General features: G+C 44.6%; 1 protein-coding gene across 2 annotated transcripts; it reads left to right on the top strand.

Annotated features, from left to right (window-relative positions):
• The first annotated feature begins 6,893 nt into the window (after positions 1–6,893).
• LOC9654452 (DIS3-like exonuclease 2) lies at positions 6,894–11,106 on the top strand. Of its 2 annotated transcripts, none has more exons than XM_002983264.2 (7): positions 6,894–7,377; positions 7,465–7,838; positions 7,906–7,959; positions 8,018–8,086; positions 8,146–10,131; positions 10,199–10,270; positions 10,328–11,106. In XM_002983264.2, the coding sequence occupies exons 1-7, from the start codon at positions 7,131–7,133 to the stop codon at positions 10,664–10,666; spliced, it is 3,141 nt and encodes a 1,046-aa protein (XP_002983310.1). In that variant the 5' UTR covers positions 6,894–7,130; the 3' UTR covers positions 10,667–11,106. The 2 variants fall into 2 exon arrangements, with proteins under 2 accessions (XP_002983310.1, XP_024544143.1); XM_024688375.1 differs by having other exon boundaries at positions 7,459–7,838.
• Positions 11,107–13,080: the final 1,974 nt, after the last annotated feature.

Genomic DNA, 13,080 nt, shown 5'->3' with positions numbered 1-13,080 from the left:
GTGTCCGAGATGGAGTCCGAGAGGGAGTTTGAGGTGGACCGAGACGGAGTCCAAGATGGAGTTCGAGATGGACCAAGACGGAGTCCGAGATGGAGTCCAAGACGGAGTCCGAGGTGGACTGAGACGAAGTCCGAGATGGAGTCCGAGAGGGAGTCTGAGGTGGACCGAGACGGAGTCCAAGATGGAGTTCGAGATGGACCGAGACGGAGTCCGAGATGGAGTCCGAGACGGAGTCCGAGGTGGACTGAGACGAAGTCCGAGATGGAGTCCGAGATGGACCGAGATGGAGTCCGAGATGGAGTCCGAGATGGACCGAAACAGAGTCCGAGATGGACCGAGACGGAGTCCGAGATGGAGTCCGAGATGGACCAAAACAGAGTCTGAGATGGACCGAAACAGAGTCCGAGATGGAGTCTGAGCTGAGGGAGTCCGAGATGGAGTCCGAGATGGACCCGAGATGGAATCCGAGATGGAGTCCGAGAAGGACCCGAGATGGAGTCCGAGGTCGAGACCGAGACCGGGACCGAGACCGAGACCGAGACCAAGACCGAGACCGAGACTGAGATCAGGATCGAGGCCGAGGCCAAGGCCAAGTCCGAGCCCGAGTCCGAGTCCAAGCCTAAGTCCGAGTCCGAGTTCGAGTTTGAGAGGGTGAAAGCCCAAAGCGTTCGTCTCCCAGACCTTGGGGGGTTTGGTGAGCTCCAAAAGTATAGTAGGGGGAGGACTGCAATGGAGCCAGTTTGGCTAGGAAAGGCCAGTTTTGCCAGGAAAGGCTAGTTTGGCCTAGAGAGGTTGCACCCAGTGTTGGGTGATGAGCTGACCACTGCGAAGTCCAAGACTAGAGTGAACACAGACCGACAAGTGGGGTAAATTGGTGAAGTGTTCAAGAGCCGGCTTTAGTTCCCCCGGGAGATCGTCTGGCCGATGTTCCCAATCCAAGTGTGGGTGGCACTACTTACTTGGATACCTGGTGTGGCTCAATGGAACCTCGCTCAAGCCCATGGCTAAAGCACCTAAAGGCAAAAAGGCAGGGAGAGTACCTACGAGGCCCGTGTAGGGCCACGGTGTTCCAAAATGTCGTCCCAAAGTCCCAGACTGTGGAAAGGAAGAGGAATAACCCTCTGGTGTGGTGACCAAGGACACAGTCACACAGGGAGGAAGTCCTAAAGGATAGTGGGAGTTAGTGGTCGGGCCCGTGGGCCTTGATCCAGTGGCAATGTTGGCGAACACGGCCAAGGACGGAAAGGGACTTAGTGGGGACTGGAACGGAGATATTGGGGAAGGCTAATCCCCATGTCTGTGGGCATCCTAAGGATGCTAAAGAGTGGATCTGGGATGATCACTCATGGATGGATGGCCCAATCTTTGAGTGACGGGACTGGGATGCAGATGGTGTCAGACCATCGGTGTGACCAAGGTGAATGGGCATGGCTTTAGCGTAACGGACTGATATGTTGGTGGTACCTTGGGGTGTCGGTCATGGGATCGAACACGTGGAGCACTTGGACCAAATGCAAAAGTTGAGTGGCGGGGATGCCATTCTCGGGGCTAGTAAGCCCAAGTCCAAAATAGGATTTACAGAGGTTGTGAGTGAGACTCCTCCAAGTGGTCAGAGGTGTGGTTAAGTGACTAAAGTAAAATGGAAAAATTTAGTCGCTTACAAATAAGACAACAACTCCATTAAACTCATTTGCTTCTTGTGATCTAGTTAAGCACCAATCTTCAGGAACCTAGAGCTTCTTGGCATCCCTAGATCTAAATTGATCAACTTGGGAGGCTTGATAAATTTTGACTCTTTTCCAACCTGTATTGTTGGCTCTTCATAAATTGCAAAAGATTTTTCCACCAGCTCAACTTGCTGCAATAGGTTAGCCTCGTCCGAAAGCTTTAGAACTTCAACCTGTACCATGTTACATACCACATGCCCTTTCCATAACTAATGCTTCAAACGATTACTACTAGAATCGCACTCAAAAGAAGACAAGGTTAAGTTGGCATAATTTGTCATATTCTCTTTCAGGACTAGAGCCACTTCTTCATCCTCTTCTAAGTCATCATTAAAACCTGAATTAGAGCAAGAATTCTCCTCTTCTTCAAGTAGTATCACTGCTATCACCATCCTTTTCAATTTCCACTAGCTGGATCAAATTTAACACTACTTGAACACTAACTTGAATCTTGTGTTTGAAATTTCCACTTCAAATCCTCATCAAGCCTTTATGATAGTATTGAGCAGCATGAACTTGTATCAACCAAGGTCAGCCTAGAAGCAATGGATAAGTTAATTCACCAAGACTCATCCTAAGAATCACAAAATCCACTTAAAAATTTCAGCATTGCTACACCCATCTTCACACTTGTAAGAACTCTCAATGGCTTCACCCAACTTTAATTTACCATCCTAACATGGCAATTCACTGGTATAGGAACTCTTAAGCCAAGCTTAAATGCCATCTCATCTGGAATAATATTCCCTCCACTCCCTCCATTCTCTATGAGATTGCATTACAGTAGAAACAACCATTCAAAGCTCTAGAGCTAGCTGAAGTAACTGAGCAAAAGTAATTGTTGGTTTTTGGTTGTCCAAGTCCCTCAAAATATGCGAAGGCATAGAAAAATTCTTTGCATGATCACAACTTTGTCAAAGAAAGTTCTTGAAGACAAGATCATTAGAGAAAGCCATATTTAGCCCATTTGTTCTTCTTGCACACTATAAATCCCTTTCTCTCGAGCTTTTGCATGAGCCTAGACTATTGGGAGTGCCCATTTGAGCATTTTCTATCACTATAGAAGATTCTTGCAATTACAAAGATGGTAAGCATGTAGCTCCAGAGCGATACATTGGCACTAATCTGTATATGAGAAGCTCATCACAAAATCTTGGTTTCCTCAATGTGACACTAGAATACAGTAGAACTGCATGTTGAGCTTTTTGGCTGTTACCTCCAACCTCACCTGAATCTTGTCCTGTTCAAAATCCCCAATTGACAAGTAGATCAGCTCTTCATGAAGGATCCTTTTTTTCCAGTCTGTCACACCTAGGGCAAGATTTCACCACTCAGTTTCCTGCTCCAATTTCTTCTTGCCCTCAAGATGCACACTTCCACTGCACTTGATCTTTGAAATCAATCTTGAAGATAAATCTTGTTCTTTCAACCAATCATCAAGTAGCCCATTGGATCAATCTCTGCATAGTCTAGGCATCCATAGCCCATTGAGCGGCTTGAATCTGCCCACTAGGGAGCACAAGAGCCTTAGTAGCCAGCTTGATACAAGTTCTTCTCAAGCCAGCTTCTCGCTAAACTTTATCTTGTGGTAATGGTTTGAACTCATAGCCACCCTCTTACCCTCTTGTAGCATGTTAAGTGCATGGTGTCTTGCTTGAGGACGGCAGAACCATCATCATGAGAGTAGAGCAGTGTGCTCCAAATGACAAGACTTTTGTTGCTGCTCTTAAGGCATGCTTTGGTCTAGCAGCCAAGGATGAAGGTAGTAAAGTGATGATGGTTCGTGAAAACAAGAATGCTGCCATTCATCTTTGAACGGCATGGATCTCCATTCTCAAGCTTCAAACAGCTACCAAATAGATATATTCATGGCTAGTTTGCTGATCGATATGTACGCTAACTACAAAAAAGTCTCAAGCTGTTTTTGAAAAATGGCTGCAACATGAGTTTTATTGATGCTAGGGGTAGAAACTCGAGCTCAACCAAGGCAGCTTCATCATCTCAGATAGTACCACTAGCACTCATAACACCACAGTTGCATCTAGTTCCTATAAGGTAAATGGTGTATTTGTGCCCAACACCAGTCACCCAATGGTGTATTCTGGGTAGCATTTATGAGCAAGCAATGTGCACACTATTCATGATAGTGAGGTATTGGTTCCAAACACAATCAGAAGAAGATTGAATTGTTGTTTTCATCATGGCATGCACAAAGTCAAGGAAGGCTCAAGCCCAAATTTAGGGTTTATTTTGGCAACTGCCACTTTTTATTGAGTGATTACATTGCTTATAGTTCATTTAATGAAATCACACAATCTAGTGAGAGTTGAATAACATGTTGTCCAAGAAGCATAAATGACACATGAGAATATTAACATGATAGATGTTTTCTCAAATAAGGGAAGACCCCACAAAAATCACAATCACCAACAAAAAATCATCAATTGTGTTGTTTATGGAATTCTTTTAGTAATATAGATCTTTAAACCCTTAATTGCATATGTTCTTATTATCATAAAATTGTGTCAGTGATAAAACATTGTCAAGATATGGCATTTTCTTTTATTTTTCTAATATTTAGAGAGTTGGCAGAAGTGTCAAGATTCTAAAGAATATTCAAAAGAAGGATATTCCAAGAGTTCATGATAAGAAGAAAAGAAGTTAAAAGAAGTTAGGGAAGAGAGGAGAATGATAAGTGGAGCTTGGCATGAGTTAGAGAGGTAGAACAATGGAGCACAGCATAGAGCTGATGTGGTGATGTCAAGTATTCAAGTGTGGTGTAGAGCAAATGAGGCTATCTAGTGAGCAGCGAGTGAGTACAATGTGCCTGCATTGTGGGCAAGAGTGGATTAAGTTGCTAGCTGAAGTCTTGGCTGAATTGTTAGAGGAATAGAAGCTTTTATTCCTATGTAGCTCTTTGAGTATGAGTTCAGGGTTTTAGTTGAGCTTCTAGTTGTCATGTTTGGTGCCTCAGTTGGGAGTTGCATTCGTGAGCATTGAAGCTTAGAAGGCCAGACTTCAGCTGCGGAGTAGTAGCTTGTGCATGCATACAACAATAAGAACAAGTAGAAAAAGCTATAGAGGATATTCTTAAAAGGGAGAAATCTAGAAAAAGACAAAGAAGGAAAATTTAAGAAGCGCCAGCAAAACAATCCAGCATCTTCAGAAAAAACCACCATAAAGGTCACACCAGACCAAGGAGGAAGAGTGGGGATATTATCAAAGTTCTCCACAACACCAACAACAACAATCAGTTATCATGCAACAATACCACCACCAACAGTTACTAGCTAGATGAAATATCCTATGTATGTGATATTTGGTGATCCCAATAAGCATATCACCATATTCAAGAACGTGAGCACAGCCAATAGTGAGCAAACTTTGCAATGTTGAAGGATGTTGTTGTGGAGTGGTATGCAGCAGCAGTGACAAGAGCAACTTTCACTAATTGGGCCAATTTAAAGAATGCATTTATAAATGTTTTTTGCCTTATAGGATTTCATCAACAAGTGAGTGACAAGCTTAATGTGATTACCTTGCTGCCAAGAGAAACTATTCAATGGTATGCAATGAGATTTTGGCAACTCCTCTCGAAGAAGGATCCAAAACCTGTAGAAGATTGTCATGTTTGATATTTTTGGCAAGGCTTACTAGAGAGCACATCCTTCTTTGTGCAATGCCATGAACCAGCTGATCTTGACACAGCAGTCACTTTGGCATCACAGTTTGAGCACCAAGTTGCCAAGTCATCCTAGACATGTTCAAGCATCATTAGTCCTTGGAGGAATGGCTACACAGCCAGTAAGCTTGCTAGATCATACAAATTTAGGAGTCTATCCAGGTAGAGTACTTGGAATTTTGAATCCAACGAGTGTGACAGCTCCAACTTTGATCCCAGCAGTGGCTCTAGTGGCTCCCATGCAAGTTCAGGTTCCAACTCCATCACTAGAGGTGCAGATGAACAAGGTTAAAGAGGATTTAGTTGAGGCTCTTACAAAGAAAATGGGGGACTTATAAGTTAATTGGATCAAGGGTGTTCAGAATCCTCCGCAGCCAGTGTGTGATCACTCAATTGTGTAGTGTGTGAAATGCAAGAATTATGGTCACTATCCAAATGAGTGTCCAGTCCAACAAGTGAGAGTAAGTTGTCAATTCTATAGCTAGATTAACCATGCATTGGAAAATTGTTTCTATCATCCTATGAAAGCACAAGGACAAAAGCACAAGGACAAGCAGTACTTGTCTATCAGTAGCAGCAGCTTTATATGCAACGTGTGCCTCCACCAGAGAGTTTTCCATAATTGCAAGTACATGTGGTTCCAAGTTATCATGTTCAAATGCAAACTCCATCACCATATTAGCCACAAGTTCCATACCAAGAGAATTCAATGCAACGGTTTGCATCCAGAAGTGTTCTAGTGTAAAAGTTGGAGTGCAACAGCAGCAAGAAATGGGATGTGAAAGAGGCCGTGGCAGAGGTCCTCAATGCTATAAATGCTGGGAGTTTGGTCATATTCAAGCAAATTATCCAAATGTAAAGAAGCCAGAAGATTACCAACCAATGTGTGGAGTGTGTGAGACTCAAGGCTTCCATCCTCAAGATCAATGTCCTCACAAGTTGAAGTAGGACTGTGGCAAGCAAGTAGTAGATTTGAGAGCTGTGTTTGTTCAAGAAGCAAAAACCTAGATCACACTCATTATAAGCTAGGCACTTCAGTGAATATTCTTAAGGATTCAAAGTGGACAAACTCTAAGATTTAGATAGGTGCCAAATGAAAGGTGGTGGGGCTGGATTCCCACCCGCGATGGTCTCAGTCTAGCGCTATAAACATGCAAATATATAAAGGAGAACCAAACGCCAGTCCAATTATGCTCTACAAAGTCTGCATCTAGAATCTACCATGGAATTTTTACTCCCTATATATTCCTTCCACCGCCAAAATCATCCACCCAATCAATCAAAATCAATGCTTGTAACCATAGGAAATACTTTTGTATTGTTTTTCAATTTGGTTGGCCGGTGGCTGCCTGGCCACACATTCTCTGACACGTGCCACGCCACAGGGAATTAAATCACTTTGCCATCATGACATGGACAAAGGTCCCCGTTAAACCGGATTAAAGGCCCTTAGTTTTTAACCGGCTGGGGGAAGAACCCTAAAACTAACCTGGAGGTGGAAGACGAAGAAGGCGGTGAGAGGCGCGTGCTTGAGAGCGAGAGGGGGGCAGGGAGAGAGAGAGGGAGAGGGGAGGGCGCCCTGGCCCTAGCCGCGCGCGCGGCGATCGTTGCGAGAGGCCGAGAGTGAGAGAATTTGGCGCAGCATTTTGGGGTGTGGGGTTTCCAGGAGCGCGAGAGATTTCCTCCAGATTTTGGTGAGAGGGGCCTCGGATTCCTGGTAGATGAAGCCGGGAGGGAAGAATGAGAAAGGAGGCTACCATGCCGTGCCTCCACCGCCTTCACTGTATGGTCAGTATCCGTTCCAGTGCCAGCAGCAAAGCCCGGTGTCCAAGCCCCGGACGAGATCTGCTGGAGGCACCGAGGATTTAGCTGCCAGGGAGAGGGATCGAGATCGGGATGGGGAGAAGAAATTTCGGAAGAGGCCCAGTCGCAAGTCCAAGCAGTTTGTTTCTCCTGACAATGGATCAGGTAAGTTTTCTTTCAGTGATTCCTCGTTGTTTTCCTTTGACCTTTGTGGAGAGCGCATTCTCATCTTCTCATCTCCTTTAGTTGCAGGAGTGGAGATTTTTAAGTCGTGTGATGAGAGGGCGTCGCCGACGAGCAGTCCGGTCTCCCCCAACTTTTCTGTCCAAAGATCTAGAGATTATCACGTCGTCAAGACGCTCTACAAGAACGGGAAGTACTCGGAGCTCGAGTTTAAAGAGTTCACGGAAACGCTGCCACCTTATGGGCCGGCTCTCAACAACAATCACGACCAGCCGAGCAGCAGCAATTCCGTTGCCTTCGTCAGTCCTGGCAAAGGCGCAAGTCCGCTGTCTACACGATTCTACGGTGATACAGACACCAATTTCCAGTTGATGAAGGATCCAGTTGCACCACAGATTTTTCCAGAGCATTGGTCGCTTCCTAAAGTAAACGAAGCCATGCAGGTATCCGCTTTTCTCCGTTCTCTTCGCTCATTTCTGGTCTTACGCATTATGTGCTCTTTTCGTTCAGTCTGGGCGTGTTTTTTCTTGCTCCTTGAGAGTAAATGCTCACAACCGAAGTGAGGTACGTAATCCTTCCATTTCTTTTGAGGTGTATACGTGATCATTGTGTGGTTGCCTAGGCTTACGCCACAGTCGACGGACTTTCCGTAGATATCTTGATCGAGGGAGCCTGTGCTCAGAATCGTGCAGTAAGTTCTTCGTGTTAGATTTTTCCTTCCGAGAATTGACCTGGTTTTTCGTTTTGCAGCTTGAAGGGGATTTAGTTGCACTTGTCCTTGATCCGCCTAATTTATGGCCCAGGATGAAGGGCCTTAACAACAACCGGACTGATCGAGTGGTAACTGCGAGTAGTATAGCTGTGACAAATCAAAGTTTCAGTAGTGGTGAAGGCGTACAGGTTTCTAGAGAGATACGTCTAGAAGAGGAGGTAGTCATAGAAAGTGTTGGAAGAAGCAACCAGGTTGTAGAAAGTAGTGAGGATTCGAGTAGTTTACTGACAGGCACGGGGTCGACGGCGCTAGAAAAAGTTCAGGCATTGCTCCAAGCTACACCGGGTAAAAGGCCTACTGGGAAAGTAGTGTCTATCTTATCAAAGTCTCGCCGGCGTGATGCGGTGGTCGGATTTCTCTCTGTCAAGTTCCAGCCGCCAACGAGAAATCAGATGGTTCTCACTCCAGTTGATGCCAAGTTTCCGAAGATGGTGGTTTTACCTGACAGCCTTCCGGAAGTTATAGCTCAAAGGTTGCGGGACGGGGATCGTAAGATGGGGAATGAGCTTTTAGCAGCGTGTGTTGATCGCTGGGACTGTAACAGTCCTTATCCTCTCGCGATCATCACACATTGCTTGGGACAAGCTGGGGAACTAGAGGCACAGACAGCGGCTATTTTATTCGAGCACGCGGTTCACAGTGCCGAGTTCCCTCCGGAGGCGATGGCTTGTCTTCCTCGTGTTCCGTGGAGTATTCCGGAGAAGGAGCTACAGAGACGAAGGGACTTGCGCTCACGTAGAGTGTTCACAATCGATCCAGTCACTGCCAGGGACTTGGACGATGCACTGTCGGTGGAGCATCTTGGGGATGGTTTAACGAGAGTTGGAGTACACATCGCAGATGTTTCTTACTTCGTCCATGCTGGCTCGGGTTTAGACAAAGAAGCGCAGCAGCGGTCGACGAGTGTGTACTTGATCCAACAGGTGCTTCCAATGCTTCCTCGGCTGCTCTGCGAGGAGCTCTGCTCGCTACAGCCCGGAGTAGACAGGTTAGCGTTTTCGGTGATGTGGGATCTAGATTCAACAGGACAGATTGTCAAGCAGTGGATAGGTAGAACTGCGATCAAGTCATGCTGCAAGCTAAGTTATGGTGATGCCCAAGAGATCGTTGACGGGACTTTCAGCGAGAAACCAGGTCTTTCGGGAAATTTCAGCTGGCAGGAAGTGGCCGCTGATATCAAGACTTTGTACAACATTGCCAAACAGCTAGAAGAGAGTAGAATTAGGGACGGAGCACTACGTCTAGACACTGGAAAGCTCGTCTTTGCTCTAGATGGGGATGGGAATCCCCACGAGACCAGCTTCTACGAGCAGATGGAATCCAACAAGCTGGTGCAGGAGTTCATGCTTCTGGCTAACGTGAGCGTCGCCAAAGTGATATCGAGAGCGTTCCCCGACTGTGCACTCCTGAGGCGTCATCCTGAACCGAGCTCACGTAAGCTTCTCGAGTTCCAAGAGTTTTGCAAGAAGCACGGGTTTGTGCTGAAGACGGACTCTTCGGCGGACTTGCATGCGTCCCTGGAAGTACTGAGGGAGGAGCTCAAGGACGACCCGGTTCTTCTCAGCATCGTTACACTCTACGCCACCAAACCGATGCAGGTGGCGAAGTACTTTTGCACGGGCCGGGACAAGGACGGTGACTGGGGTCACTACGCCTTGGCCATGCCTGTTTACACGCACTTCACATCTCCGATTCGAAGATATCCCGACATCGTCGTGCACCGGACACTGTCAGCCGCTCTCGAGGCCGAAAAGTTGTTGAACAAAAGCCTCACAGGTCCCGAGGATTTGGTCTCAACCAAGGACTATGAGGTACTCCAGTTGGCTGCTTCAAAGCACAGGATCTCTGATCCCGCTGAGATGGCTTTGGTTGCGGACCATTGCAACGAAAGGAAAATGGCAAGCAAGAACGTTCAAGAGGCGACTGACAGGCTCTACCTGTGGACTATGCTACAGAGAAGAAAGGTAAGCTTTTCTTTCGTCTTTCCTTCATCCAAGACAGTATCTTATCAGTGTAAGCTTCTGGTTGCAGGGTTTGTTATCAGATGCGTGCGTTGTTGGCCTGGGACCAAAGTTCATGTCGCTGTACGTCTCCAAAATCGCGGTAAGTGAATTTCGCCTGGTTTTCCTTGGCGGACTAATGGACGCCATCTCTCACCAGATGGAGCGCCGTTTATACTACGACGAAGTAGAGGGTCTCAAGGTAGACTGGCTCGAGAACACTGGCACACTGGTTCTGGATTACTGCCGCCCGAGGCAACACTCTCGGAAGGCCAAGAGCCGAAGCATCTCTGACGTCGCAGTTGTGTCCAATCCGGCAATGGATCCTGACGACGAGACTGGTAATCTCGACAGCTTAACCATGATCGAGCCAGAAGCCATGCCTCTCACCCTTCGCTTGTTCTCACACATCCCAGTTCTTATCCATGCTCTCGGTGGTGATAGCTCCCCTCTCGACATAGGTGTTCGTGTCTACGTTACCTCATACTTATTCTCCTAGCTATCTTTCTTTTTTTTCTTCTTCTCTCCACTACCTCTTACAACGTACCTTGTTTCCTTTCTCTTTGGTTCTTTGTTGTCTCTTCGTTTTTCGTTCTCTCTTTTCTTGCTCCTTTGTTTTCCCTGTACAGCTCTGCTAAGTACTACTTGTAGAATGGGAGAAGTAAAATAATCCTGCAGTGGAAGAGAGAACTAAGACGAGGAAGAGTTTGAGAGAGCCCGGGTTTTTTTTCTTCTTCGTGGCTCGCTCGCTCTCTTCTTTTGTCTCTCCTCTGCGTAACGAGGCAGGCTTGTTTTACTACTCTGGACAAGAGTTCCGCGTTTTAGTAGGTGCTCTACTCCAGCTCTTATCGTTGTTGGCCGTACGACCTTGATGGCCCGCTTAAAACTTTTATGGAAATAAACAAATAAATAAGAAAATTCAAAGTTACATTATTTTTAACTGAATCTAGTGTCAAGCCCAATTAATATACTTATTCCCATAAAGGTTTTAGTAAAAATGCAGCTGTGGCTGGACAATTTATAACTTTTGTCCCCAGCACTCACATTAGTGGAGGTAAAACGTATTACAATTTATTTTTGAAGGGCAAAACTTTTTAATAATATTTTGCTTTGAGTGTTTTTTTAGTGTTTTAGATTGTGTTTTTTGTTTTTATTCTTTCATTCTCTTTTAGACTTAGATTTGTATTAGTTTTTTGCTAGATCTAGAATTCTAGTTATTAGTGTGCTTAAATTTGTTTGTCCTTTAAATTCTCCTATCATCAATCAATAAATATATCACTTAAGGTTATTAATGATTCTTTATTAGATCATGGAGTGTGATTATAATGGTATTGCACCCATCTTTGGTGTGTTAATATCTTTAGCTTCCATGAGATGTGATTACATGGCTTCTTTAGTTTTTAGTGTCCTATGAGTGATTATAACATCAATTAAAGAGTTATAAATAATGCAGTTTTGTTCTTAAAGATTGTTTGAAGATTAAATTTATGGGAAGATGATATATATGAGCTTGAGTGGATTTTAGATTGTGATAAAGATCTTAATTATTGTAGAGATAGCTTTAAAGACTAAGTTAAAAGTTTCACATAGTAGATATCAATCCTTTAATCTATTATTTGATCATTTCTTTTCATTTTTTACTTTTTCCCAACTTTCCTTATTTCTCAACCTAAGCCACTTTCTCATATTGCTAGTGTTCTTTCCTCATTTATTCTTTTAGCATATTGATTATTTGTGACTCTTACAATTCTCAATTTTAATCCAGCATTAAGTTAAGTATTCTTTGTCCTCTTTAGACTAATTTAAATGTTGAGCATGTGCAAAGTTGAGAATCTTATTTTTGTTTCTTTGGTAGAGTTTTTGATCAATTATAGTGTTAAATATTCCTCTATTCTAAAAGTTGAGTTATTATTTATTGCATTTGGGTATTGAAATATACTTATCATATAGACACTCTTTCCTCATTATCATGACGACAAAAGATTGGTATTATTGGTTCCCTTTGGGATTTCTATTTAAGTTAATTGAGGAATTAATCATTACATGTAGTGTTATTCCATATTTAATAAATTTTTATGATTGTCCCAAAGAACAACTCCTACTTCCATATAGGGTTGACTCTTATGATAAACCTGTCTAAAGGTTTTATCCATGTTCATCTTTTGAGACTACCATCCAGCTTCCAGTCGAATCCTTGGATGAGTGTCGCAATACCAATCTGGACAGCATCAAACCCAAGCTTGGCACTGGGACAAACTCTCCTCCCCGTTCCAGACCGGAGCAAGTTAAATTATGGCCAGAGACATCAAGTGTCAAGGGGCTGAAACTCTCGAGGGTCTTCCCTCAGGGAAGCCCGATTAAGCGCAGCGGCTCAGACGGGACTGTGATCCACACCAATACCTACTCGATTGCCATCGACGAGAGGCTTTGTTGTTTGGGAAGAGCTAGCGGAACCACTGGGCAGAGCCTCATTATTTCAGCAGGATACATCATAAGTTCATTAGATTATGTTTTGCAGTCCCAATTATTTATCAAGTTCAAAGAATACGTGATGACTAGGCACGTTAGTGTTGCAGAGACAAGAAGAAACCAAGATCCGATGCCTGATGCACCTAGACCAGAGGAGGTGAGTCCTTGAATATAAGTCATGTTTGCTTTTACTTCAACTTAATCGTTCCGTCAAGGGAAGCTCTGAACAAAGACTACTGGTGGACGCTGTAGTCATTGTCTACAGTCTAAATTCATTTACATTTATCTCTGTAGGAGAAACTGGCATCCTCTCTAAGTGCCTTTGCCAGTTGAGCTGCGCCTTTACGATCCCGGTGATCCGGTTAATTCTGCATCCTCAGAGGCTGGAAGGACTCAAATCCGTGTCACACGCAAGATCCGGGTGATGAGATGCAGGCACCGTTT

This window comes from Selaginella moellendorffii, unplaced genomic scaffold, assembly GCF_000143415.4.
Source record: "Selaginella moellendorffii unplaced genomic scaffold, v1.0 SELMOscaffold_57, whole genome shotgun sequence".
Lineage (NCBI taxonomy): Eukaryota > Viridiplantae > Streptophyta > Lycopodiopsida > Selaginellales > Selaginellaceae > Selaginella > Selaginella moellendorffii.
Note: the sequence above shows the minus strand (reverse complement) of the source record. Positions and strands in the feature narration are given on the sequence as shown.

What these genes read in the sequence shown, in the direction of transcription:
- LOC9654452 (XM_024688375.1), top strand. Translation starts at nt 7,131, where the DNA reads ATGAAGCCGGGAGGGAAGAATGAGAAAGGAGGCTACCATGCCGTGCCT. An exon ending in TTCTCCTGACAATGGATCAG is followed by an intron (nt 7,378 to 7,458) that starts GTAAGTTTTCTT and finishes CATCTCCTTTAG; the next exon opens with TTGCAGGAGTGGAGATTTTT. An exon ending in CCTGTGCTCAGAATCGTGCA is followed by an intron (nt 8,087 to 8,145) that starts GTAAGTTCTTCG and finishes TTCGTTTTGCAG; the next exon opens with CTTGAAGGGGATTTAGTTGC.